The sequence below is a fragment of the Bacillus rossius genome, chromosome 5, assembly GCF_032445375.1.
Source record: "Bacillus rossius redtenbacheri isolate Brsri chromosome 5, Brsri_v3, whole genome shotgun sequence".
NCBI lineage: Eukaryota > Metazoa > Arthropoda > Insecta > Phasmatodea > Bacillidae > Bacillus > Bacillus rossius.
Genome location: NC_086333.1, coordinates 58,533,974 through 58,561,862, shown reverse-complemented (window position 1 = coordinate 58,561,862; position 27,889 = coordinate 58,533,974). Strand labels below are relative to the sequence as shown.

The 27,889-nt window shown below is 37.4% G+C and overlaps 1 protein-coding gene across 1 annotated transcript in view; it reads left to right on the top strand.

Annotated features, from left to right (window-relative positions):
• Positions 1–27,889, top strand: part of LOC134532274 (adenylate cyclase type 6) — a 183,370-nt gene that overhangs the window by 87,407 nt on the left and 68,074 nt on the right. The window contains exon 8 of the mRNA XM_063368693.1: positions 11,726–11,875. Coding sequence (XP_063224763.1) covers positions 11,726–11,875 — 150 coding nt within the window. The remainder of the gene's footprint in view (positions 1–11,725; positions 11,876–27,889) is intronic.

Here is a 27,889-nt window from a genome sequence, read left to right as displayed (position 1 = left end):
TAAAGGGTAATATTATTCTTTACATATATAAATGAATGTTTGTTTGTTTGTCCCAGGAAAAGCGTATCATTTGTTACCTCATATGCTGCACATATTTGAAGTATGATGCAAATATGTACTTCAAGCTTTTTTCAAAAATCTTTAAATCCCAGACTGTAGGGACCAGTGCTATCAAGTGTCAGCGTGACTGTGGAGAGGAAGAAGGAGAATACTAACCCGTTTTATTCTGTTGTATTCAGCCACCTTTTACGGCAGAAGTTTCTCGTGAAGCATAGTCAAACGCTTAGTGGCCACGGACTACCCTTCGTGCTAATTTCGCATTCAAATTTGAATCACTTCCATTCAAGGGCGGATCCAGAATGAGGCTCAGGGAGGGGCCAAATTATTTTTTTCTAATAAATTTTAGTATATTTATCATTGTAATACCGAACAGAAAGTTAAGAATGGTCTTAATTATCTTGCTGTTCTATTTAACAGTGGGTTGGATGTTGAATAATAATTTTGTCGTTCTTATTTAGTCGTGTGCATTTGATTTCTGGTTCAAAAACGTCCTATTATATATAGCACTGCAGTAAAATAATACTTTAGTAATTTTGGAAAACTATGATTAGAAAAATCAGAAATTATTCAGGGTTCAGGCGTGGGGGAGGGGGGGCAAGCCGCTATGCCCCCCCCCCCCTTCTGGATCCGCCAATGCTTCTATTGCAAAGAAAAAAACCGCGGGGTTTGCACTGTTCAATCTATAAATGTATCTACAATAATAATCCCGAAGAAAATATATTTTTTTTAAATTTAATTAGTGATTGCCATCATTTTTGTTCCTGAGAAGCAACCGAGCAGCCCCAAAAGGCTACTGGGAGCAGTTTCTGAGAAACGCTGACTCGAAGTCAGTCGACCTACTGTAGTCGTTTTTCTCACGCGACTTCCGGAAAGATTTTTGGTAAAGAGTGGTTCCAAAACATTTGTTTAAAAGAAATTCGATAACACCAACCATTAGCTCAAGTGGTGGAAGAAATATGGTTTGAAGGACAAAAAAAAAGCTTATCTCCCTTAGTAGGCACGGTATCATTTCCGTTCGCAGTCATCGAAAACCATCTAAATATTATTAGAAGTTATGGGGTTCCCAAATAAGTTTGTTCTTCCACACCTGTGACTTCACATGAACAGATAAAACACCTAACCCCTCTCAGCTAAAAGCCCTTCCTGGGTTTAATTATAAATTAGTATTATTATTGTTTCGTGCCCAACCCTCCACGAATTTAATAAATTAATTAAGACTTGAAATTATAACATCTTATCTAGTGAAATTTAGGGAGTGGGTTCGGGAATCCCCTGAGGTCCACCGAGAAGGGGTGCCTGAAGGAACCTCCCGCCCCTCCATAGAGAGCAGTATCTAGTCCAGGTACGAGGGAAAGTACCGGCTTTCTGGGGGTAACCACGGGGAAGCTGCCGCCCGCCAACACAGCCCCTCACCTTTCATTTAATTATTCTTTTCCTTTATCTTTTCAAATGAAAATTCTTTGCTGAGGGGGCTTTAATTTTCCAGCGTTACGAAAATTCCGATCGCATGAGGTGGGGGAACCGGTAGAGGAGGAGAGTGCGTCAGCGGTAACGCCACTCCAACGCATGCGCTAGCGGTCGAATGGGAAGAAGGTACGGTGGTGGAATAGGTACGTAGCGGAGCATGCTATATGCTAGTTGTAACAGCCGGAAGGGGAGACAGCAGGGGAGAGGTAGTAATGACGCACCAGTGATTCTACGGAATTCTCGTAACGCTGCTTGTGTTTGTCTAACTCCACAGTTTTCGTAACGACTAACGATTGACGCTACCGTATTTATTTTATTTTATTTAAAATATCTAGAATTTAGGCATTTGTGTTGAAAAGAGTTATTGGTATGAGTTAATACCTATCTTATAATTATCAGTTAATTTTATGCGAATAGTGTAACTGAAAATGTAAAAAAAAAACGTTTAAACTTAAGAGGTAAGCTTTATAAGTGTAATTTATTTTTGGTATGTGAACAATGTGATTTTAAATGTCAGAAGGACTTACAGAAATGTGATCTAGACTTTGTGTGTGTAATTTATGTTCCATTGGAGTGTGTTTTTTGTTCTTTCGTTTTATTCAACTAGAGAACATGGTTTAACATCATGTCTAAAAATAATGAAAAGTCAGAAGCAAATAAGAGGTATTCTCAAAGGCAACGTGAGAATAAACCGCCAAAAGAGGCAACAAAAAGTGCTAGTAAACGAATGCGGGAGTACAGTGCGCGGAAAACGGCATGTTTTCATTAGATATCATACCCACATCCTTACTAATATAAATTATTATCTCTTGTTCAATTAAAAAAACAAACAAATAATTTATCTTTATCTATAACTAATAAGTAAGAAGTTTCACTTCTATCGCACGTTGACTCCACACGTATATTCTTTTTTTATTTTATTTTTTCTATTTCTTCTTTTTTCCCCTTTTTTTGTAAGGACCTTAGCATATGATACCAACATGATTGTTACATTACACGCAGAATCAATATACAATTTTAAAAACATAAAAACCATACATATATTCAGATACATAAAATAATAAAAATTATTCCAATCATACGATAAAATTATATTTACAAATCATTATACATTAAAATTAAATTATCAAACACATTATAACATATTAAAAATAAAACCAACATGTCTGTGACATCACAGGCGGAAGAAATAAAAAAAAAACAGCCAATCAGCGATGACTTGAGGCAATGTGTCGTGTCGCGTTTGTCGTTGAGCTAGCCGCATCACTCGATCTTCGCCAATGAGATCAGGGATCGCTTCCCCCTGCGGGTTAAAATCCTCCGGAAACCTGGCGTGTGTCACCGTGCGCCTGTAGGTTTTTATTCTCTCTCTTCTCACTGCTGTCCCGGTTACCCCCACCAGTTCATTACGACGTTACTGCCTTTTCCTTTCATTCACTAATGATATCCATGTCGACGACACTCATTCATTAATTCATAATAGTAACTTACAATTCCACATCGCAGTTTAAAAAAAAATATTTGTGATCTAATTACAGCTAATGGTTAAAGATAATTGGGGGTATGTATTTTTCACGAAAATATTTCGTGACTAACTGAGAGTTAAAACACTGTAGCGTCCTCTGCGTGTCGTGATTTTTAAGTTTCTTTAAGGTAGATGTTTACTGTTAGCACACGAATCACAAACCATTCAGGGCGGGAAGCGAACGCGTCCTGATTGATCTGGCAGACGCCAGCGCGGGCATACATTATTGCAGTCTTAATAAGCGTTTAGTTTATTTTTCGTGAAAAATTAATGCCCCTAGAAATAATTAGACACACGGACTGTGAATCCTAGCCTGGCACAAAATTAATCCGCTAAATTTCCGTGTTTCTAGAGATAGTGATTTATCTTGGGAAAAATTTATTGCTAGTTGGGCTTTTTGTTTCTTTACAAAATGTATTACCTTACCGGCTATATCTGACGAAGGATGCTTGTACTGGACCTCAAATGGGCCAATGGGAACGAAGCGGTTGCATTGCAGAACGTTTTTGATCCGTGTGAAAATCGCTACTTCGTGTTGAAAATATTTCTTCACGCAGAAATTTTACGATGAAGTTAAAGTATTTCGTGAACTATACTGACCGGAAACGTTTTCACGATAAACTATGCTTGATGGTTTGTGTCCCGCAAATCCTCGGTAGGAACAGAAATCGATCGAAATCCTGGCGATATTTAAATTTATTCTTGAACAAGAACAATTTTTTTTTATATGATAGCAACGAGGTATTTCCAAGCTTTCAAAAAATTAAATAATTTAAAAATAAAAATAAAACTCGTAGCCTCTCTCTCTCTCTCTCGTGGGTGTTTTCAGTAGTTCTCCAATGTTTCAGATGCACTGCGCCTACTGTGATGTCTTTTCCGCAACATGGCGTGTGTTGTCCATTCTTTTCCCTTCCTCCCGTGGAGTTGTGCGCTTATTGCTCTGAGGCGCCTCCCGGCGCATCCCGTCGACGGGTTTAATCTCTCTCGGCCGCCGGCAGACGCGAGGAATCCCACCCTTAAAAGACGTGAAATCTCTCCCACCCCCTCCTCTCCTTCTTCTTTTACCCTCCGCGGAACGGACAGAAAGAACGGATTAAGCCTCATCGTCCTTCCCACCCTCCCTCACTTCCACCAGTCCTGGGAGCAACAACAACACCTGTTGGCGATATTACAGAGGGGTTGGTGAGCATGTGGCGTTCGGCGAAAATGTGGCAAAACAAGGGTTGAGGAGGTAGCATCCTAAATTATTTTGCTTTTATTACTTCTTTGTTTTTTCGCGTGATTTAAAAAAAATATTATATAACCATTTTTAATTTTCATAACTTTTTTCTACTAAAGAAGAAATTTTTGTAATGTTTTTTTATGAGCTTAAAGGCAAACATTTACGTAAGTCCTAGCATATACTGAGAGCATGAAATCATATAGTACAAGCTACCGCTTTGGATTAGCCGTAGTTATGTAACCTTAATCTTTAAACTATTAATGGTAGACTATATAATTCATTAACTCAATAAAAATTAGGTTTTTCCTAGAACCACTATTCACTTACGTATAATTTACTACAAATAAAGGTTTTAATCAAAAACTGAGGACCACATGATAGCTTGATCTCAGTGCATGCTAGGACTGACTCAAATGTTTAACTTTAAGTTTGTAAAAACCGTTAAATAAGTTCATTAAAACATGTTATAAAGAATTAAATATGTTTGAATAACGAATTTATATAAAATCATGTGTATAACAGGTAATATTAAAACCAAATTAATTTAGGATGATATTCGATAAGGATCGTTCTCACTTACCATATCTGCTATTTATTTTTTCTTGTAGTTAACTTTAATTTAATGGCACTTGTTATGAATTCATGACGGTATTTCTCTACCATTTCATTCGTTTGTCACCAAAAACTTTCTAAGTTCTATCTAATGGTGGTAAAAAAAATTCATGCTGCCGTTTATGATTGTGATCGCTTGCGTGACGTTTCCCAGCTCGCAAATATGTTCGCGAATTTATGACGTAACAACGAGTGTAAAAGAGCAATTGTAAACAAAAATACAAGTATGGCGAGTGAGATCCAGTCTTAAGAGGAATAAATTTAACAATATTTTTTTTAATATTACCCATGGTTAAAAGTACATTTATTTAATTTTATTTGGTTCAATGAACATCAGCACCTTACTTTGTTGGATATTCGCTAACTTCGATATTCATGCATAGTGTGACTGTTAAGTGAGTGTTCAGTCGCCGTCATAGAATATTTTTTTCCCCCCAGTTTTCATTCTGTAGTGTATTAGTTAAAGTCGGATTTTAACAACGTATAATACAATTTTAAATTTAATATAGATTTCTTTATGCCAATAATAGGGATAAATCGTTTAAATTTTGAAGAAATATCAACACCTAAATAGCACCAACATGGTGGATATTTTTTCCTTCTTAAAGAGTGTCTCTCTCTCTCTCTTTCTCTCTCTCTCTCTCTATACCTATATGTATACATATATATAGCATTGTATATTTTATTCATTTTTGATATTTTTTCCTTCTTAAAGAGTGTCTCTCTCTCTCTCTTTCTCTCTCTCTATACCTATATGTATACATATATATAGCATTGTATATTTTATTCATTTTTAACCTTATTTCAAATTACTTTACATGTAATATTTTAAAACCTTATCTCGGCTTAAATAATTATTTTAATAGTTTTCTCGTAAGTTGATAAATTATACACAGTATGGTCTAAATACATCCCAAAACTATGCTGCTTTAAATTTTAACAACAGGTTCATTTCAAATAATGAAGAAATAACGTTTTTATATTGTTTAATTAATAAAACAGTTCAAAAACCACCGAAAAACGTAACTCTGTCGTAAAATGATTTCATTAAAAACCAATATTATTATTCTTCCGCGTCACGAAATTTTTGTAGGAATAAGAGTATAAACTGTAACTGTTTTAATGAATTTTACTTTAGTGCCAAGTTTCCAGTAGTTGAGAACTTTCACTCGGTTAAACTTATATCGACGCTTAGCATGCCAGTTGTTCAGATAACTTCAAAAACGTATATGTCATGGGAACCTCCTTAGATCATGTCACATATGTACATAAAATATTTTTATTTTATTTTTCATGTGTAATCACGAACCAAAGAAAACACAAAGACAAAGGGAAAAATCATAATATCAACTGTTTAGTGAATTTTAACAAGATTGGTATTATTTTAACATATTTACGTGTCGAAAATCAAGTCTAAAGTCAAGGTTTAGTTTTTTTTAAGCCTTTTTTTTTTTTTGCTTTTATCAGACCAGTTACATTATATAGTTTTAAAATTTCGGTCTACTAATCAAATGATTTAATAGTCGACGTAACTGCTCCGGCTACGGAAAAAAAAATGTGATACGCGTCTAGAAATGCAGTTGAAAACACAATTTGCTTACATTTATCACGCTCGGTATTATTTTAAAGAATTCTACGTTAAACTTCGTGTAAGAGTTTCGTAAGTGTAAGTGTATTTTCAACATGAGAGCACATTAACTGGAATGTTACCGAGGCTAGATGTATGTTCCACATCATTGCATTTGGCGAGAACTGGAAGACTCACTCACGTTATTTTTCTTCGTAAACCTTTTGGCTGAAGGTTTTTGATAGAATTCAGTCTCAGCCTGTATACCGATTTCAACTTTTATTTTTCAAACGTTTGCACCGGTACGTGCGGATGTGTTTGCACGGGGTGTGGAGGAGGGAAGGGGTAAGGTTAGATAGGCGAGGGGAGTGGGGTGAAAGTGGATAGGGGTTTGGGGAGAGCGGTATAATGGAGGGGAGGACGAGTGTGCCACGAGGAGCGCGAGCGGAAATGGAAGAGTTTCGGTAGTCCCGCGGACAGTAACAGCTTTGCGGAAGTTTCAGCTACTGATTGACTAGAAGGAGTGGTGGGGGGGGGGGGGGGTGAGAAGGGTAGACAGAAGTTTCCTCTGACAGTTTAAACCGGCGGAAGAGGGGAATCAATCCGGCCGCGGAAGCCATTGCGAGCACGTGTTTGCCGCAGCCTGTGGCTGGGTGAGGGGTAACTTTCTCCCCGAATAAAAGCAAAATTTCCTGCGGGATGTGGAGTGGTTGCTCCCCATATCTGTTTTGACAAAAAAAAAAAAAGAAGCTTCTTTCAGCCGCAGCAGCATTTTTTTTTCTCCCACCGGTGAGACACGACACGACAAGCGAAATGCCTCGCCAAGTAAAAGATGTCGGAAGATATAAGTTGTATACAAAAAAAAACATTGTTAAGGCTCGTTCTCACACACCAAATCGGTTATTCAATTTTATTTTCATTACTTTTATTTTTAAAATACATTTTTGCAAAGTTGTCATGATAGCCGTTTTGAATTTTTTTTTTCTTTTTTTTAGATTCAAATTTTGTCACCAAATATTTGCTAAACTTTATTTGTCAGCTGTAAAATACCACGCGTGTTAACGCGATTATGAACTACTGCGTGACAATTATACAATAAATATATGCTGGAAATTTTTGGAACGAAACATAAAAATGCAAGAGGGCTTTGCAATAAATTTACGGGAATCTTCATCAAATAAAATAAATTAAAATTAAATTAAAAACCAACAAGACCCGGAGAACCGAGCCTTGAGTGTTCAGCCTACCCTCGTTTAGTAAAGGAAAATATATTCGTATTATAAATTACTCTGAGCAGCGAAGCATGTTCTTATAGTAAAATTATGTTGGTTTTACAGTTAAAATGTTTTAAATAACTACCTAACGTTTTTTTACAATTTTTTTTAAAGGAGCTGTCTTGATGTTATTTCAAACCAAATCTGGTAAATGGTTTATTTAAATCTTCAGTCGATGTTTTATTGAATTAAAATAAAATAAACGAACTATAATATATACTTTATGTGGTACGTATTTTTATACGTAATGCGTATTTCATTTATGTTGTTGATCAAGCAATAACAACCGTCGTAAGTATTTTAAAGATTGTCCTTCAAGTGTATAATTCGTGATACACGTGGAGGTTTACACTATGCGACATTTTAAAATTTTTGGAACGATGTTTTGAGACTGTAAGGTGATTTTATAAGTATGTTTTATGCTGACGTCAAATATGATTTTACTTTTCCTGTATCACGTAAGGTTTTTATACAATTCAATTTTGAGTTTTTTAAAGGGGCAGTAAGACACCCCTGGCCTGAACAAGCGTTTTCGGATGCTAAATTGCGCAAAAAGTCTTTAATACTTTTTTATAATGACGATTGTAGCACATAGTTTAGATAATAATGTAAATGAATTATTAAAACTGAAACTTTAAAAAAATGTTACATTGCAAAAGAGAGAATTGCTGAAAACTTAAACTTAAGTTGGTTTTCACCAATTTTCTCACTTGTGACGTGATAATTGTTAATGGTTTCACTTTTAATAATTCATTTACATTATTATTTCAATTATTTGTTACAATTTTAATTATAAACGAAGTATTAAAGAATTTATGCGCTATTCAGCATCCCAAAACGCTTGTTCAGACCAGGGGTAAATAAAACCCCTTTAAGTAAATGAATTTTTTTGACAGTGAACAATTTATTTAAGTTTTATTTAAATTTCGTGTATTTTATAACCTAGTATGAAACTGCAATGCACTTTCATTACAGTGGACAATAGTATAATATATTATACTCACTTTAAAATTCTATGACTGTTACGAAAACACAACGGTATCTGACAATTTAATTTATTGTCTTCGCTGATTTCACTTCAAGATCTGTCTGACGTGGTTTGAACTTCTCTTCCTCGATTGTCTTCCTTCAGCAGAGCCATCTCTTTAAAGAATGAAGTAGTAGTCCACTATCATCATTTCCACCTACCCTGGTATTTCTTTTCCATGTCCTTTATGTCCTGGTGAAAACGTTCTCCTTGTTCTTCACTGACAGCGCCGAGATTCGCAGGGAAAAATCAATATGTTAATGTAAGAAGTGAAGTTTCAACTCATTATATATCCTAATTTCATGATATCCTACAACATTTCTTTAACCATTATTTTGTACTCTGGATGTTTTTTGTTACCTAAAAAGGTTGGGCACAACTTCTTAAAAAAAACCCAGGCCTTTTTTCTACAACATTCATTGGATTTTCTAACATACTGTCTCTCATTAATTTTATAATCTGCGGTCCCACAAAGACCCCTTCTTTCAGTTTCGCATAAGATATTTTAGGAAATTTGTTACCAAATACTGGAAGCTTCTTTTGGAAGTGCTTTAGTGAACTGCTTCATTAATCCTAGTTTAATGTGAAAGGGAGGTAATAGTACCTTGCTTTGTTGAAAAAGTGTTACATTTATTATGTTCTGTGAACTGGGTTGTAGGGTTTTTCTTTTGGGCCAGTCTGTCTGTTTCCAGTGTTTGTCTTTGGCTCTGCTATCCCATTCACAAACAAAACACGGCATTTTGTATAGCCAGATTGTAGACCAAGTAGTATACCAACAACTTTTAAATCATCGCAAATTGTGCAAGAATGTTTTTCATGGTTCAAGCATTTTAGCAGAACTTTGAGATTTTCATATGTTTCCTTGAGTTTCACTGAATGCGCAATGGGTAATGAACCAAAGTAATTTCCATTATGTAAAATTACTCCTTTGAGACTACTTTTGGACGAGTCTATAAATAACATCCACTCACTTTGATTGTATATGACGTTAAAGAAATTCAATAAACCCTCAAAATCACAACAATAAACCAGAGAGTCTTCTTCTTTAAAGGATTTTATTAATTTCTTCTTTCGAGTCCTATACCAAAAGAACGAAACTCCAGGTAGTAGGAGATGTAATAAATAGGCACACAAATCCCAAAGAAATCTCAATAAAATATTTTCTCTTAGCCAAGAAGTCAAATATAAATAAAACATATTGAAAGAAGCAAATAATTTTCGTTCATTTTATAATATCCTAAACACAAAGTGAAATCAGTAAATCCGTATATCGCAGCCAAGTAAATTCACTGTTAGTTTGTATTATTAAATTCGCTTAATTCTATCACTGACGTAAACTTTCGAAAATAATTTTGTCATTGCGGGGGGGTGGGGGGGGGGACTAACAGCGCTATTTATTGGTTCTTTGATGTACTACGCCGTGAAGGCCGTGTCATTTGGTAAACATCCGAAAAATTCTTGGAGGCCCTTTTAAAAATCGACTAATGAAGCTCCATCTTTTGACATTTCTACGAAGTGCAGAAAGACTCCTAAACCTTTAAATTAAGATATATTCTTTCCTTGAGCCAATTTTAATGAAATAAAAACTTTATGTTGCCCCAAGCTACGCTCAATTTACCTGTGAAAACCCTGTGAAAATTCGTCTGGTAGTTTATGAGACAAGCGTGTTCAAACACAAACAGTCAGGTAAAGTTTTTAAGAGTAGTTTTTTTTTGTATTTTGTTACACTCCCTACATCACCCGCAATCAGTTGTTGCCAAATATTTCCAATGTACAGACACGACGGTTCTACGGTTTTAATATTCAAATGACCATAAAATAATGTACCAGTTTCAATTTGATATTAAAACAAATTTAATTTAGACTATACATATTTACAACAAATCATACATAAAATGAAAGGTAAACAAACCTAGTTTTTCTTGCAAATGATCAATATGTGCACCTTAAGCTATACGGCACACATCCAACTTAAAGTCCATCAATTCTTCCTACACTTTGGTTAACACGTCCGAAGTAATTCTGTTGTCTCAACCCTGGAAAACCTTCAGGTAGCGGCGGAACGCAGACACGATCTTTCACAAAGCTCTAATCGGGGGGGGGGGGGGGATCCCATGGCGTTATGTCAGCTGAAAGTGGAGGCCATCGAAGGAAATAAAATAAGAGCTGTGTCGTCTCGACCGTTACGACCAATCCAACTGTCAGGAACTTGGATGATTCAGCCACTCTCGTATACAAACAGATTCCAATGGGTAGTGGCTCCATCCTGTTTCCAAATAAAATTTTACAAGTTCGCCTTTCTAATAATTGTGGAAAATTGCCACGACAAAGCAGTGTTCGCGCATGCGCTTAACTAAAACTGTGTGAGTTACTCTTTAAACCGAAACTCTCTACAACGCTTACAGTTGATACTATTAAAGTTTACAACTGGGGGATTGTTTCATGGACATACAGTAGTACAGATGGTGGAGGCTGTCAGGGGCATAGCCAGGATTTCTTTTCGGGGGGGGGGGGGGGGTGTTTACTTACACCCTGCCGCCGTACTAGGGTGGAGGGGGGTGGTCCGGGTGGGGGACCCTCCCCCCTGTAAATTTTTATTTTTATTTTTACGTGCAATTTGGTGCTATTTTATGCACTTTCGTAATTAAAAATATTGGATTTAAATAACACAAATATTTGTGTCCCGACTTTATAACATATTTTTAACAAGACGCTGTTTTTAAAACTCATTGCTGAATATTAAGGGTTATTCGGCTCAAGGATTCGTTCTTTCTTAGTTTCTTCTAAGTGCATTTGCAAACAGCTAGACAAGTGTGAATTTTGTCATAAGTACATATATATATTAATATTTCGGGGGGTGTTTGGACACCCAAAACACCCCCCCCCCCCCCTCCCCTGGCTTCGCCCCTGATGGCTGTCCAGAGACGAGCTGCGGAGGACCTCGGGTGTCTGGAGCGCTCTGTGTGCGCAGCTGGCGGCGGACGCAGTGCTGCTGGCCTGCGTCAACGTGGCCGGAGTGCTGACGCACTACCCCAGCGAGCTGGCGCAGCGCCAGGCCTTCCTGGAGACGAGGCAGTGCATCGAGGCGCGCCTCACCACGCAGCGGGAGAACCAGCAGCAGGTAACGGCTTCGCGTGTTGTCCGAGTCCCCTTGGCAACTCTCCGGGTTCAACTGCGCACGTTTATAACCATTCAAAAAAAAAAAAAGCGGGGGTTGTCTGTAAAGTGGGTTTACGGACGAGAATTAGAGACCGGAAAAATTCGCGAATTCATTTCACGACCGGCTAAAATACAAATAGTTATACCTCAATGCTGCCTCTGCTATTTGCTCACAACTCACCTGGATGACTCTGTCCCAATGAGAAACACCCGACCAAAGCTTTATCGAATCACAGGCTGCTACTTTGGGACGTCTCACAAGACAGCAGCCAATGAGTGGATGGCATTTGACCGAGTGTACGTAGAACTATGGAGTTCATCCTGGAGGTAATTAAACCCGCGAATTTTTCCGGTCTCTAACAATAATTTTACGTGATAACGCCTTAAAAAAACATTGGTGAAAAATTGCATACTTTTTTAATTTCCAAATATTATTTACATTTTTTTTTGCAAATTTAATTTCAATAACTTGTTTAAATATAATCACGAACTATTAGTTAAAAAGCCCGCCCTAACATGAATGATATTATAGGTATTATAGATTTTCTCGCACGGTGGTTGGCCGGTTCTTGCACGCTCGGCTCAGGCGGAACGTGACAAAACAAGAAACAATTAAAGTTCAATTATGAATATTCTAATATATTTTCCATGGTTTTAAAAATTTCATCCTCGAATGAAACACCAATTAAAATATAAAATTGTGTCAGTTTTTCGTTATAAAAACCTACCAAGTATGAAATCCAAAAAAAAAAAAAAATTCATATACGCAAAAATAACCATAGCTGTGTATTGTACAAGGTTTTAATAGTATATTCCTTGTAATAATATAAACTATTTCTTTGCAACTGGTTTCCAAAGAAAGATTTTGTAAAAGTACAGAATTTTTTTTGTGCAGATAAATGCATGGCGTCAAAGACCTTTGCGGTTAACTTGGTAATCCGGTTTCCAGGATCATAGAATTTCTACGGCGAATTCCTTATGCAGGTGGATAAAAAAATGATGAAATCATCATTATGACTAGAGATCCGGCAATTTCGCGGGTTCATTTAACGACAAGCTGAACTCCGAGTACTTGTGTATGTATATATATATATATATATATATATATATATATATATATATTTTTTTTTTTTTTCGTGCATGCAGTCTTCAATTGGTCCACAGTTCTTCGGACACGCCCTAAGGTAGTCTTAAGTGTGTATGTCCCGTTCCAGGTCATTATTTTACATTTACATTCCACGCGGTTAAATTTTCCAACATTTTGATCGGCTGAACTTTACAAAAAAAAATATTTATCATACTTTTTGCATAATTAGCTGACAAAGTTGCATTAATAACGTTTTTGTGCATTACGCATAAAGCGATTGAAATGTTCCATCGAGCAAGGATTGAACCAAAAAGAGGAATCGATCAAATCAATCAGTAAATTATTGGCTGTTTTTTTTATTTTTATTTTTAGGATTTTTAGATTTTTTCCGAATTTCTAGGTAATAATTACGAATTTCCAAGATGGTGGCCAAGATGGCATCGGTAGAGTACTGGAGGTTGGTGGATGAGAAATTAATGCATCTTTTAAGGATTTTAGGTCATATTTTATTAAATAAGTATTTTTTACCTGATTATAACTTTTTTGTTTCGCGCAAGTATCGAACCAAGGACAGGAATCAATGGAATCAATTGGAGGCTGTTAGATGAGGAATTTATGCCTCTTTTAGGATTATTCATCATATTTTATTAAATAAGTAAGTTTTTACTAAAATAAACTTTTTTTTGCATCGAGCAAGTATTGAATCAAGGAAGGAAATCAATTTAATCGATCAGTGATTTTTTGATGAATTTATGATTTTTTCCGAATTTCTAGCGTAATAATTACGAATTTTCAAAATAGTGGAGTCCAAAATGGCGGATGTGGAGTCATCTAAAATGGCCACCGAGGTCTCAGTCATAAGCATCGACAGGCGAATACACTCAAACATTGCCGAATCCTTTCGATTGGTTAAGCCCCAACTGAGTAAGCCACCAAGCCATAGTCCCGTAAGAAATACATTGCACCAGAACATACCAAACTAAACTACTTTTAGGAAGATTTAATATTTATGTATATAGATTATTATTACGAATAGCATTTAGCTATTAAACTTTTTTATGAAAGTTTTATTTGATAAATCTTTTTAAAACGTGTTTATTTTTACAGTGAAAAATGCTTGAACTGGTGTCTTCACTGGTAATTTTTTTAAGATATGGATAGGCTCGTTATTTTTCACGAAAATATTTCGAGACTAGTTGAATGTTAAAACGAAGTGGCATCTCGTACGTTTCGTGATTGTTTGATTTTCTTCCAGATACTTGTCTGCTGTCGGTCCACTAGTCACTGCCATTTATTGCGAAAGAAAATGCATTCTGAATAGCTCAGCCAGACAAGGCACACGGCCGTCAATCACGAGGAAGAAACCGCTGGCGCGGACACACCTTATTGCTTATTGTTCATAAGAATTTTTTTTCGCATAAAATACATGGCTCTAGGTATGGAATATTTGATGGACTGGATTGTATTTAAAGCGGGTACCTGCAGGGATCATCTATACTTAACTGTCGTGTGATTGCCGAGTCAAGTCCTTAGGCACATAGAGGCGAAGAAGTGTGTGATAAGCGAATCAGTGTCACCCTTAGTGAACGCCCCAACGGTCAGCGCGGTCCCCGGATTTGAGCGGGTGTGACTTCTTTCTGTGCGGTATCCTCAAGGAAAAGGTTTTGAAACATCGTCCTCACACCTTGGAAGAACTGAAGATGCGAATTCGGCAGTAAATCACCTCTCTACCCCTCGAAATGTGCTGAAAAGAGGTCGAAAAGTTTCCGAAATTTCCTTCATCAATGCATCGCTGTTGATGGCCACCACCTTCTTGATGTGATCTTCAGATTTTTATACTAAAAAAAAAGGATGATCTATACTGTTTCCAATAAAATAAACCTCAATTCTGTAAGTTCCTCTGTTTTTTGTAATAGCTCTTCAAAACCGATACACACATTTTGCCCCATTCTGTATAAATTCTAAACCATTAGCGGTTGCAAGAAAAAAATTTACCAAATACACAAAAATGCTGATTCTTAAGTAGAGAAACATTTAGATATTAAATTTCTTCGAAATCTTCTATTATAAAACTAAACAACGGTAATTTTTTCGTGAGGAGCATCCGCCTAGTTTCAGTACAAAATGTGTTCGGGCTGCGACTGGGAGCGCTTTCCGAAACGAGCGCAGGGGTTGTTTTCCGAAACAAGCCCGCCCCGTGGCTGGTGGCTGGCCGCGCGGTGCTCTAATGCGGTGGATAGCGCCCGGCCCGGCCCCGTGATCGCATTATGTTTTATTGGTCCCCTAACAACCACTTCCCCCTCCCCCATCTCTCTTCTCCCCGGCGAGCTCGTCCCTTAACGAGGGGGAAAGGGGAACGGGTAGCTGAAGGAGCACTCATGAAGTGAGGAGGGTGCTGGTTACGTTAATGACACCAGCAATTACCGCCCTTTCTGCTGGTTGATCGACCGTGCGATGTCGGGAAAAAAATTGCATTTTAAGCGTGAGATATTCAGCCGTCACCCGGACCAAAAGAATGCAAAATAAAAAAATAACCCTGAGTTAGTTAAATAAATAAATTTACCGTGAAATAGCTAACTTAAGTGCAGGCTACAATATACATTCATGAGAGTTTTATTACATTAGCTAAATAATAGAAATTATTTTGTAAAAAAAAACTATACACTACTCTAAAAATACCCCAATATTTACATATATTTATTTGCTAGGAATGCTTTTGGTACATGCTCAAGTGGATTTGTAGCCAAATAGATAGTACTATAGTTGTACACACTTAACTGAAAGTACTGAGCATACTGAACTAGTACCTACCTCGAATACATGCTTCGTCAAATCAAAAATCAAAAATATTTATTTTAATATTTTAAGTCGCGTTTGGAAACTTTTTTAAGGCATTGAATTATAAGTATACGCCCAAAAATTTAAGACAACGTGAATTAAAATTCTAGTGAGTCCTAAATCAAATTAGTTCGATGTGTTTCTGGCTTCTAAAATATACATTACGTCCAAATCTGTTTTACCAGTAAGATATGATATGGTTATAAAATCATATTTTACTCCGGAGATTTTTATTCAAATATTTACATTTAAATAAGCAATTTTTTTTATTAAATTTAGAATAAATAAAGAGTATCGTACATTTTTTTATTCCTCAGGAGAATTACCTTTTAATAACTACACTTTTACAAGTAAAATGTAAATAAAGCATCACAGAAAAACAAACGTTGTCTTTCACTCTTCCTCTAGACGTACTTAAAAAAATAAATATTAATTGGTTTTGTTTTGCAAACAACTCTCCTTCCTCTATTTCCCAAACCCCTTTCCCCTATTCACTCTCCCCATTCCAGCCACACAAAAAAAACATGCGATTTTATAGGTAACAGTAAACAAGCATTGAAAGTGCTTAGTTACTTTGTATTGACTCCCTTTTTTTACTTAACTGGATGTATTTTTAAGGACTTAGTAAGGGTGAATATCGTCTCGGCAGGATTACAATCCAAAAATTACTGTCTTTCTCTTTTATTTTCATTCCTTTGACACTGCATGACTGTTATATCCCTTTATGACTAAGTCTCGAGCAATTTTGGAAGTTTCAGTAACTCGTTGTACCAAGGGCGTATACGTAAATGGAATAGAGAGGTGTGTGGGGGAGATTTCTAGAAGGAGCAGTTATCCCACCTTCCGAAGTGGGAAAACAAGGAGTGAAGAGCAGTAGTAAGAACGTTTTTAACTGTTTAATGCCCACAAACTATTTTTAAAAAATGTTTTTAACAAATTATGTTTGTCCTTTTGTTATTTATCATCATCGTATTGCGCAGTGGATCCTCCTTACCCATGAAAGATATTAAATTTCGAGAAACACCTTCTCCCCAACCCATTTTTCGTATCAATCTGGATACGCCCTTGTACTTAAAATATATTAAGAAAATCAAACATTTTTTGGGTTTGATCGGCCTAGAGGCTTGTTTGGATCACTAGCCAAGGTCACGGAGTGGAATCTGTGTGAGATGATGTAGCTGTGGTTCGTCAATGCCTTCTGCGCTATGGAGATAAGACAACAATACACCCCATCCTCAACCCTACAAGGAAATTTTCTTCAACCTAACACTGCATAATTTATAAATATAGCCATGATATATATATATATATATATATATATATATTGTTTAACTCTTTTCAATAGTATATAATATAAAACTTTTTTTTTCATAAACCTGAGGTTGAAAATTCTCCTTGGGCACAGAAATTGTCTTCGAATGCTCTACCCGTTCAAAATACGTTGATCATGAAGTAATTAAATAAGCGTTACGTTAGATACACCCACCAACGTCATTGCCACGAATGAAGCTTTCGTTTCAACGGGTGGTTGTGAAAGAAATTGGGGGGGGGGGGGGGGGGGAATGTGAGCGAGTCTTTCAGTACTGGCCAGTAATGTTTAGACATCTAACCTCGGTAACGAGCAAATTCGTGTGTTCTCATGCTGTTTATGTTGCAAATAAACTAATAATATGAAACGCGGACAATAAATCTAATGTAGAATTCATTAAGATAATGCCGAGCGTGATAAACATACTTCTCAATCTAATATTCGCTTTTAAAGTACAGTAAACTCCCTATTATCAGCGGGCGGATGATCCGCGGTGCGGATTATCCGCGCATGCTACGAAAAAATACAACACATATGTAAATCTGTATTTTATTACAAGTGAGAAAATTTGAACTCTACTGACGAGTGTATTGTGTGTAATATACAGTAAAACTCCACAGGCCTTCTCGGAACTCACGCAGTAGGCTGGCATGCGTTGCTATTTCTGTCTCTATCGCTCTTTGTTTCTAGTCGTATGGTTGAGCACATTTATTTTTAATTACTGAAATGTATTGTATGTTAATTATTCAGTAAACTACTAAACTTTTAGCATTATTAAAAAATTTTTACTGTTAATTCTAACTTTTACTGTACATGGATGTTTAATTTTAAGTTGAAATTAATGTTTCCTTTTTTGTTTCCCATTTTCGGCTCTTTTGCGGATTATACGCGATTTTCACTATCCGCGGTGGCCCTGCCACTTAATTTCGCGGATAATCGGGAGTGTACTGTACATACATCTGTTAGGACAGGGGAAAAGGTTCGAAAAAGATATCCCAATTAACTAACCACAGTTTTATTTATTGACTACTATGTGCACTATTAATGAAATTACAACACTGAAAATGTCTGTCCAAAAATTAATCATGCTTTCCCCACTGCAGCTGCTCTGTGTGTGTGTTGGTGTGTGTGTGTGTGTGTGTGTGTGTGTGTGTGTGTGTGGACAGGTGCGGTGTAAGGGTCGAATGTATTATTTGGCTGTTGGACAAAATCTTAAATGTAATTTTTTTTAGTTCCTTCAACGATAAAAGATATTTTTTTTATTTTTAAAACTAAGTTAATTTTATTCTTTTAAGTCTCAAAATAAAATAAAAACATTAAATAAGAAAACTTGAAACAAATTCAAAATACTAAATATGAGTGATTTGTGTATTTATTTGTCACAATGAACTTAAAGACTAGTCATTAATGTTCATGTAATATAGTCATTTCAGCTAATGCGTCAATATTACATAGAACTTTTCTTGTTAACTTCGAGCAATCAAGTTCTTCTACTGGGAGACCATACAGTAACTTTACGCGACTAAGAGCTACATAAGCCTGTCCGGCAGCAAAGAGACGCGATCCCAAATAAACAACTGCATAATATAGGTACAGTGCAGCCTTGCATTTTATGCACGGTAGATGCCCAACTCAGTACTTATTAATGGCAAAATTCGCATTTCAGCAGTACTATATCTGCATTTCGCTGGGAACTGAATGGCTATTGGTTTAATTATATGTACACTATCTGTGCCGAGATCAACACGGACTGATGGAATGTTCGTATACACTTGATTACGCCGGAAGAGTGGCCAGATAATTTCAGATATAGTACCCATATTGCCATTAATGAAACCCGGGCACATTTTCCACGATAACCCGATCTCGGAAACACTCTTAATCGAAAAGAATATATTTTTGAAATTTTTGAAAAATAGGAGCATTACTCACCTCCCCCCCCCCCCCCCCCCCTTTTTTTACCGGGGGAAGATTTTCCACCATAACCAGACCTATTGGATCGGAAACACTCCAAATCGAAAAAGCATTCAAGTTTATTATTTTCGAAATTTGGGTCTTTAATCACCCCCCCCCCCCCTCCACCCCCCCCCCCACCCCTCGGGGGGTAACAGTCGACTTCGAGGCAAATCTCCACCATGCCCTGACCTCATGGATTCACAAAAAGCCTGGGTATTACCCATAGCTCGAAATTAGTGGTTTTATGGCCCTCTGACACCCTCCCACTCTCCCTTAACATTAAGATCTTGAGCTATCAAAATATTGTATTGCCATAGGTACTTTATATGTATGGAAAATTTCAACACATTTGGACGTCAAACGTTGGTAAAAAATTGAATGGAAAGATTTTATTACATAGTCCATTCATTCATACATGCATACATACGAACAGACAGGTGAAGCTAATAAAAGCGTGGTAAAAATTATCAGGCAATTGAGCTTTAATTTAACGTAATCGAAGACAGTATTTGTGAATAAACACATTGGTGGTGGTAACGTTTTTTTACATTCAAAGATTGTTGTTATTTATACACAGCTGTTTTTTTACATAGCTAACCGAACGTATATATTTTTCATCCATAAACATTCAACACGTATTTTTAATCTTTCAGCGGAAACGCACTGATTAAAAAGCACATTTCTTTCGGATGGGGTGATTTTATTGAAAGCTTTCACTGGTTGAAATATTTGGGAGTGGGGGAGAGAATTAACTGCCTGTTTATTTCAATGGTGCGGAGTTAAAACAAATACTCGACTTGTAATGGGGTAATATTGCAGGACGTTCGTGTACACGCCAACGATTGCACTGTGTTGATATTTTCCCCACATAGTCGCTTGCCCTCGTGAATTTGCACACACAAACACACACATGCACACACACATGCACACAGGGAGGAAGAGAGAGAAAGGGGATATAGAGAGAGAACTTGTACGTATTGGAGAGAGATCGTATAACTGTTATGAATACATGGATAGCCGTCATAAATAGTCCGAACATGGTTATTCTGGTGTTTGTTGGTTATCGTTTACGGCGTATACCATGCATAACCTCTCGCAAAGCGTGCACTGAATAAATTTCGTTCACTTGTGTGAGGCATAGCGACAAAAAGTGTTGACATTAAAAAAACATCACGCAATTTCCCACTTTTTTTTTTTTTTTAGCTTCCTTCGAATTACTACTTTGAATATTTTCAGTACGAATATGTTTGCAACGTGCTTTTCCAGTATTTCCTTTTTATTATTATTTCATAAAGCGTACAAAGCAAGCTTGCTTGACAAATGGCTAATTGGCTGCCAATTACGAGGAAGAAACCGTTTGCACGGGGATGTCTAATCGCAGCTCACCCACTGCTTCACGGCCTCTATGTATTCCTTAAAGTGGACGTATAATGTAGTTATGTGCCAAGGTGTAAAGTAACTTGATTTTATATTTGTGTTGAAAATAGTACCGACCGGGTATAACGCAAGTTGAAAGACAACAACTTTGTGTGTACTGTACGGTACTTGGACTGTGCCTTTTTTATGTGGAATGCCCTCGCAAAATAAATAAGAATTGTACAGAATTTTGTTTTAATGCTACGTACTCGATGATGCAGGCGTCCATGGAAATAATATCTTGTCTGAGGTTTCCGTTTTCTAGGAATGTTCTTTGGGACTTCGTTATTGATGTTTCGTCTCAAGTTAATCATTCATAGGGACATGCAGAACTAGCGTTATGGTTTGACTATGGTCTTTATTGCAAACATTTGTACACTTAAATCCCATTTTTCATTGAATCAGGTTTGATTTTACACTCCCTGAAGAACTAGTTACGTCAACGAAGATTAATAATTTCCTTCTCTAAGCAAAAGGTTTTACTATAAATGACTGCAAAAAAGTATTGCATTAAAAAACTGTAAAAATGCTATAACTATCGTATAAAATGATACTAAAAAGTTAAATATATTTTTTTTTATATATTTCATAATGAAGCCGTGTTTCTGAACCCAACATTGGGTTATTTACATCATTTTTTCTGTTCATTCGGAGGCGAGGGAAAAAAAATTGTAAAGTTTAAAAATATTACCAAGTGTTGGGCGCAATCCGAACCGTTGGAGTAAAATATTTTTTGGTTGGAGTAAAATAATTTTACAGTTGCTTCACCACGACTATTTCACTGTGGTAAATGGTACACGAAGCTCGAAAACGAGACGAGTACCTCGAAAACAGTACATAGTAAATCCGAAGACTGACCGTCTACGGTGCTCATCTAGAGATGTAAAGTGATACCTCGAGTGTTTCACAAGATAAGGTAAAAGAAACGCTTAAATTTCTTGTAATCTTCAGTAAAACAACATATGGATGTATGGTTAACTATCGTATTATAAATAATTGCTATTATATTTTGTTTATAGTCTATTACAAGTTGGCTAACAAAAATATTATCGGAAGAAGAAAGTATAATTGCTTGTTGTATAAAAATTAATTTAATAGTAGGGAGTGGTTCATTGGCTGCTTGCTTGAGGGACGTTTGAACTGGGTCACCCGAGATTCGATACTTCCCTGGTTGAGGGTTTCTCACTGGTCCATAATCCTCCAGATAAAATGTCCAGCCAATAGCAGAAGCAGCACTGTATAGGCCATCACGATATTAATCCGCGAAATATTTCCGGCCTCTGCTAAACAGAAACCGAAACCGGAATTGTTCGCTGTATTGCGAGTTTCATTCCTCCGAAACACGCATGTAGCAATAGTGATTAAAATAAAGCTAAACGGGTGTGAAATTTTCGTGCTCAGATGAAAGAAGTATTTTTTTTAAATATTTTGGGCTTGAAGAATATAATGCTCCTGCACCTTAAGAGTATTAAACAAGCGATATATATGCGTTTTGTTACATTTGTGAACCTCCAATGTGTGTTTGATTGTTCAGTTTGATCGCTCGAGTGAACTAGTAAGTATTTGAGTGTTTATCGTCGAAGCATGAGGTTTCGCTCGGACGCTTGTGGGTGGTCGCGACATGCAGCAGCTCGGAGCACAGTTCGAGAGCAACGCGCGGCGTCCGGGCGAGAATATGCGCTGCGCCTGGCGTCGCGACGCGGGGCCAGAGCCCCCGGACCGACGCCCGACGCCGTCGCAGCCCGGGGTCGCGTCCCGCCGTGCCGGAGACGCCTTGCTTCGGCCACGCAGTCCACGTGCGGGAACAGGGAGAAAGGCAACAAGGAAGAATGGACAGGAGGGAATGAGGGGAGGAAAGGAGCTAGCAAGGAAGTATAGTAGGAAACACGGAAGGAAGTAAGAAAGGAAAGAAGGAAGTAAAGAAAGGACGGGAGGAAGGAGGGAAGGAAAGAATCTAGCAAGAAATACAGTAGGGAACACGGAAGGAAGTAAGAAAGGAAAGAAGGAAGTAAGAAAGGAAAGAAGGAAGTAAGAAAGGAAAGAAGGAAGTAAGAAAGTAAAGAAGGAAGTATAGAAAAAACGGGTGGAAGGAGGGAAGAAGTAAGTAAAGAAAGGACCGGAGGAATGAGGGAAGAAAAGAAACTAGCAAGGAAGTACAGAAGGAAACACGGAAGGAAGTAGGAAAGGAAAGAAGGAAGTAAAGAAAGAAGGAAGGAGGCAAGGAAGGAAGGAAAGAAGGAAAAACTGAAGGAAGAAAAGAAGGAAGTGCTCAAGATTATCCGTACTTTTCAATGAATAACGCACCTTAAATTGACTAAGGGTTTCTTTACGGCCCAAGACAACTGGATCTCAACAGAACTCACAGTGGATCCCAACTTTCTAGTTCTGAGTTTTCTCGTAGACAAAGTTAACCGTGGAGGGATGAAGAGTATTTTTACTTCAGACTTGTTAGAATTATTCTTGGTCATTCATGTTTAAAAAAATGCGTACTTGTGTGGCACCTTAGAAGTAGGGCTAATACTTTTTTTTTATATATAAATTAATAGTCACAAAAATTATCAAAAATTTGTTACATTACTTTTGCACAGAAAAATATATTGCAGAACAAAAGACTAAGAGTTAATTATATGTATATACATGCCTATAAGCTGAAGTACCCGTCATTTTCCGAGCTTCACGCAGTGAAAAGGGGCCATTTTTAGGGGAAAAAATACAATTTTTTTATTTCATGAATTTACACTACTGGTAAATTAGCGATAGTAGTGTTTTTAATTAGATGCAGACATTTTTTGTCTTATTTTGAATGTTAAGTGTTCGAAAATTTCATCAAGAAGTACCAAAATTCCGCTTTAAAAGGTTGGAAAGGGGCGTGTGGGTAAAAATAATTTTTTTTATGCCTACCAAGTGTAAAATAACTAACCAACGGACTGAACTATATATTAAAAGTTATTATAAGAATTAGTTAAGCAAATTACTAGAAATATTTTAATTTTCTTAAATTCAAATGTTTAAAATGTAGTAAGTTGTATAAAAGTTTTTAAAAAATCATTTCACAATGGTGAAACTCCAACCTAGAATTTGTAATTCGACACTGAGCATTTAACCACTAAGCTAAAAAAAATCGCGGTATAATATTAAGGAGGATATTGAACTCACGAGCTTGTATTCACAGTATCATAACGTATTTTTTAAGTAGCAATTATATACTTTTATGGCTGTCACGGATATTTATTTTGCACGCTTATACGCTTGGTAGGCCTATGTCCTCCGATGTTCACGTAAGCAACTATATACGTGTTAATGTCGCCACACGCGGTCAGCTCTCTGGATGACTTCGGGTCGTGGGTACAGAAGAAACGCTCATGCGCATTAGACTTCATCATGTTATACTTCCGTCCATGGTGCGTGAGCACTTAATCGCCCTCAACGTGCCGAAAGAAGTATAACTTCAGTGAGTAAACTCAGAACCCGAAATCAGTGCGAACGTATCCGTAAAAATTTATGAACATCCCTGAATAATTGGTTTTCCCGGCGTTCGTGGTACATTGTGCGTGAAAAATTTTAACAGCCTACGCCAAAAAATGTACTATAATCACAGCAGTTAAGGAGGTGCCTCCCATTTCAGGTCATGATTTTATATTTATATTAATCACTAATCAAATCTTAGACTTTTCCAATTGTTTAACTATCACGAAATGAAATATATATACAGCGCATACTTTTTGCATAATTAGCTGCAAAAGTTAATATTTTTAACATTTTTGGGTTGTACAAATATGGAGGATTTAATTTATTGCAGAACTGAAACTTTTTTTTTGGTTTAACTCCAATGCCACTGGCTACTTCAAGAAATGGTTTGAATTTCTTTCAGAAAATATTAATTAATTTTACCTGGCATTTCAAAATTCTCAAATTTGTTATGATTTTGACAGCCAAGAAACATAAAATGAGTTTTTGTAATAGAAATGCAAACCATATCATGAAGTAGCCAGTGGCATTGCAGTTAAACCTAAAAAGTTTCATTTCTGCAATAAATTATATTCTCCTCATTTGTACAACCCAAAAATTTTAAAAATGTAACTTTGGCAGCTAATTATGCAAAAAAAAAGTCTGCGCTGTACATATTTTTCATTGCAAGAAAGTTAAACAATTGAAAAAGTATAAGATTTTATCAGTGATTAATATAAATATAAAATCATGACCTGAAATGAGAGGCACCCCCTTAAGGGCCACGTTGTCAGCTGCCAGATTCGGACCCGTGGAGAGTCGCAGTACCATGACGAACACGACATGACAAATCCGATTAGGCAAAGTACATCGTTCCAGCACGACAGAGTTAATAGCTTTGGGTCACAATACCACATCACAATGACCAACTCTAATTATGGCTGTCGGTAAATCGTTCCAAGCCAAATGCAAAGTAGAATGCGCATAAAACAGTGTAGGCCTTTTAATTTCCTCTAGACAGTTGAAGTGCATAACAATACAACATTTAGTCAGCTATTGCACAAAGTGAGATTAAGTCTACTTTTGATGCAAGGAAGCAAGCTACGTATATGTTAATAAGGGACAGAAAATAATTCCGCTGTTATCTATGCTAAAAAATTAAATAAATAAATGTAATAAGTAGTTTAAGTCACACTACAAATGTGAAAGTGTAACCAAACGTAATTATAAAAAAAAATCAGCACAAATATTAACCAAGTAGGTAAATATTTTTGAAGTTTAGTTTCTGTTCACTATAGTAATAAATGTTTTCAGTTAGCTATGTTATTCTTTTCAGTATTCCGCTATACTTTTTTTAAATTGTTATTTTTCAATGAGGATGAAATTCCAATATGTTTGTCTCTAAGCTGCTTCCACTATTCGCTAACAGTTTACAAAGAGAGAGTTTACAGTGAGAAACCTTCAACCCTCACAGACTCCCCATCTGAGACGTCTCACCAGTCGGCAGCCAATGAACAGGTGGTATGTGTCTGACTATGCAGGCGACTGTGGAAACTATCCTACAAGTCAATGAAACAGAAACATTTTCCGGTTCCTTACAATGTGAGCGAGACGTAAAATCTAATTTTAAAGAAAATAATACAGCAATACATTAATGTGGAACTGTAAATTGTGTGAAATTATTAGTACTGGAGCCAGAATTATTTCGCAGTATCATTTCTCTCCAGGCTGTATTTAACTTGTCTACATAAATCAAACTTTTTTTAGAGCATTCAGTAGTCTATAGCAAGGTCACATCATTTAGAAGGTTAGATTTGTTTGGGTAACCACTTCTCCGTGTTTTTATTTTATTTTATGTGTAACATCATATCTCTCGGTAAACGGCGTTTGGTGGGAGTAGATTAATTTCGTGCATGCGACGGAAGTGTGTAACAGAAGGTGCTGCCATCTGTGGCGGATTGCGCGAACCATAGTTCACAAAGACAAATGGAAACGTTATAGTATAAACTGTTTAATGAATTTTAACTAGATGGACAGTGTTAAAAAAAAAACCTTGTTGATAACCTGATCCAAAGCCGGTTTTTTTTTTCCAAGTCTTTTTCGCTTTTATCGGAGCGGTTTAATTATATAGGCTAGTTTAAAATTTCGTTATTCAAATCGAATGATTCGAAAGTCGACGCAGCTGCCCCGGCAGCGAATTCTAGCGGTGCGACCAGAAATTGAGTTGTAAACACAATTTGCGTATATTTATCACGCTCGGATTTTTTTTTTCAAAGCATTCTACGTTCAATTTCGTATCGGAGTTCCGTATCATAAGTGCATTTGCTCGTTACACATCACTGGCGAGTGCTGAAAGACGTCAATGGTAGTGCAATCTAGTCACCGAGGTGTAGCAGATGTCTGTGTGCTCCAAGTCTACTTTAACTAAACGATGAATCCGCGTAATTATGGGGGCTGTGATCGTTACGTTGTTTAAAGGTTTTCAGTTGGTGTATCGCCCGGCAGTAGCTGCGGGGAACACTGCGCCCGGCACGCCGCAGTGATTGGCTTAGAGATGAACACTCCGGCTCTCCAGCGCCGGCCCGTGCAGATCGGAGCGACAGGGGCTGGCGGGCGTGTGTGCGCTTGTTTCACGTGCCTGACCGCGCGCGCTCTCAGAACAAATATTTGTGTTTGAAAACGAGCTCGATTTCACGCTCGTCACTCGGGCGACCTGTTGGGGTGACAGCAGTCGTTACAGCCACGCGGTGTTCACCCCATCACCCCCTCCCCCTCTTTCCAATCCTTCCCCAGAGAAAGAAATAAAAGTTCTCATATAGGTCAAACATTTAGCTGCGTTTTGCGATCTAACGACCAATTATCAGGCAGTGAAGCGTTATTACTAGGGCCATGCATAGAGACCCGGAAATGTCGTGGTTTCTTCTGGCCTCAGGATAGAATTCAAAGTTATAGGTGTGCTCGACCCATGTTTACTTTCCCATTGGTTGATTTCTTAGCGAGAACATTTTTATCTTTGTTATTTGGCACTACCTGATTCGCTTACTTCTCTCCTAGCTGGGCATCATTGGCTCTCGGTCGTAGACGGGCGTTTCCAAACAACTGCGTGCCGATCATGAACACCAGTGCGAGAGGGTGAAGGTTGGCATTCTTGCTTGCGACTAAATGAATCCGCAAAATTTCCGGGTCTTTAGCCATGCATATTTCGCGAAAAGATTCTCAGACCAGATGAACGTTAAAACACTGTAGCGTCGTCTTGTGTTTCGTCACTGGGCGAGATTCTTTCAGGTACGTGTCGACTGTTGCAACACCAATCACACTAATTCAGTGCGGAAGCAAACGCGTCCTGAGTGGCTCGGTCGAATAAGGGAACAACTTCTCTCGCAGACGGCAGCCAATCACAAGGAATAAACCGATTGTTCATTAATGGACTATAAAACAGCGAATTGCACAAAACTATTTAATTTGGCGACCGATGTCGCCAGATAGCAAGAGTACCCGATAGCACCACTTACCACCATGCCTTTGTAGAACAACTGACTTCCGGAGGAAGCAGGGCAGCCAACTCACAGCAGCCAAGTAGCAGCGCCACTATCGCCAGCAGCGCGGCGCGCGAGATTCAAAACTCAAGTGTGTTGACCAATGCCAACAATGTTTATAATGTCCAAGGTCTATTTACACGGAAACTATACAATATACATAACATACCGCCCACCTTGAAATCACCGATTTCAACAGTCACAGGGGAGCGGGCATAATTTCACTGCTGGCCGTTTGACAGTGCCTGTGACAGTGCGTACAGTGGCCACTCGTGCCACGCCGTCCGTTCCATGATGAAGATCAACAATGCGCCCCAGCGGCCATTGCAGAGGTGGAAGCCTGTCTTCCTTGACCAGCACCATCTGGTTGGGGGCAAGACCTGACGC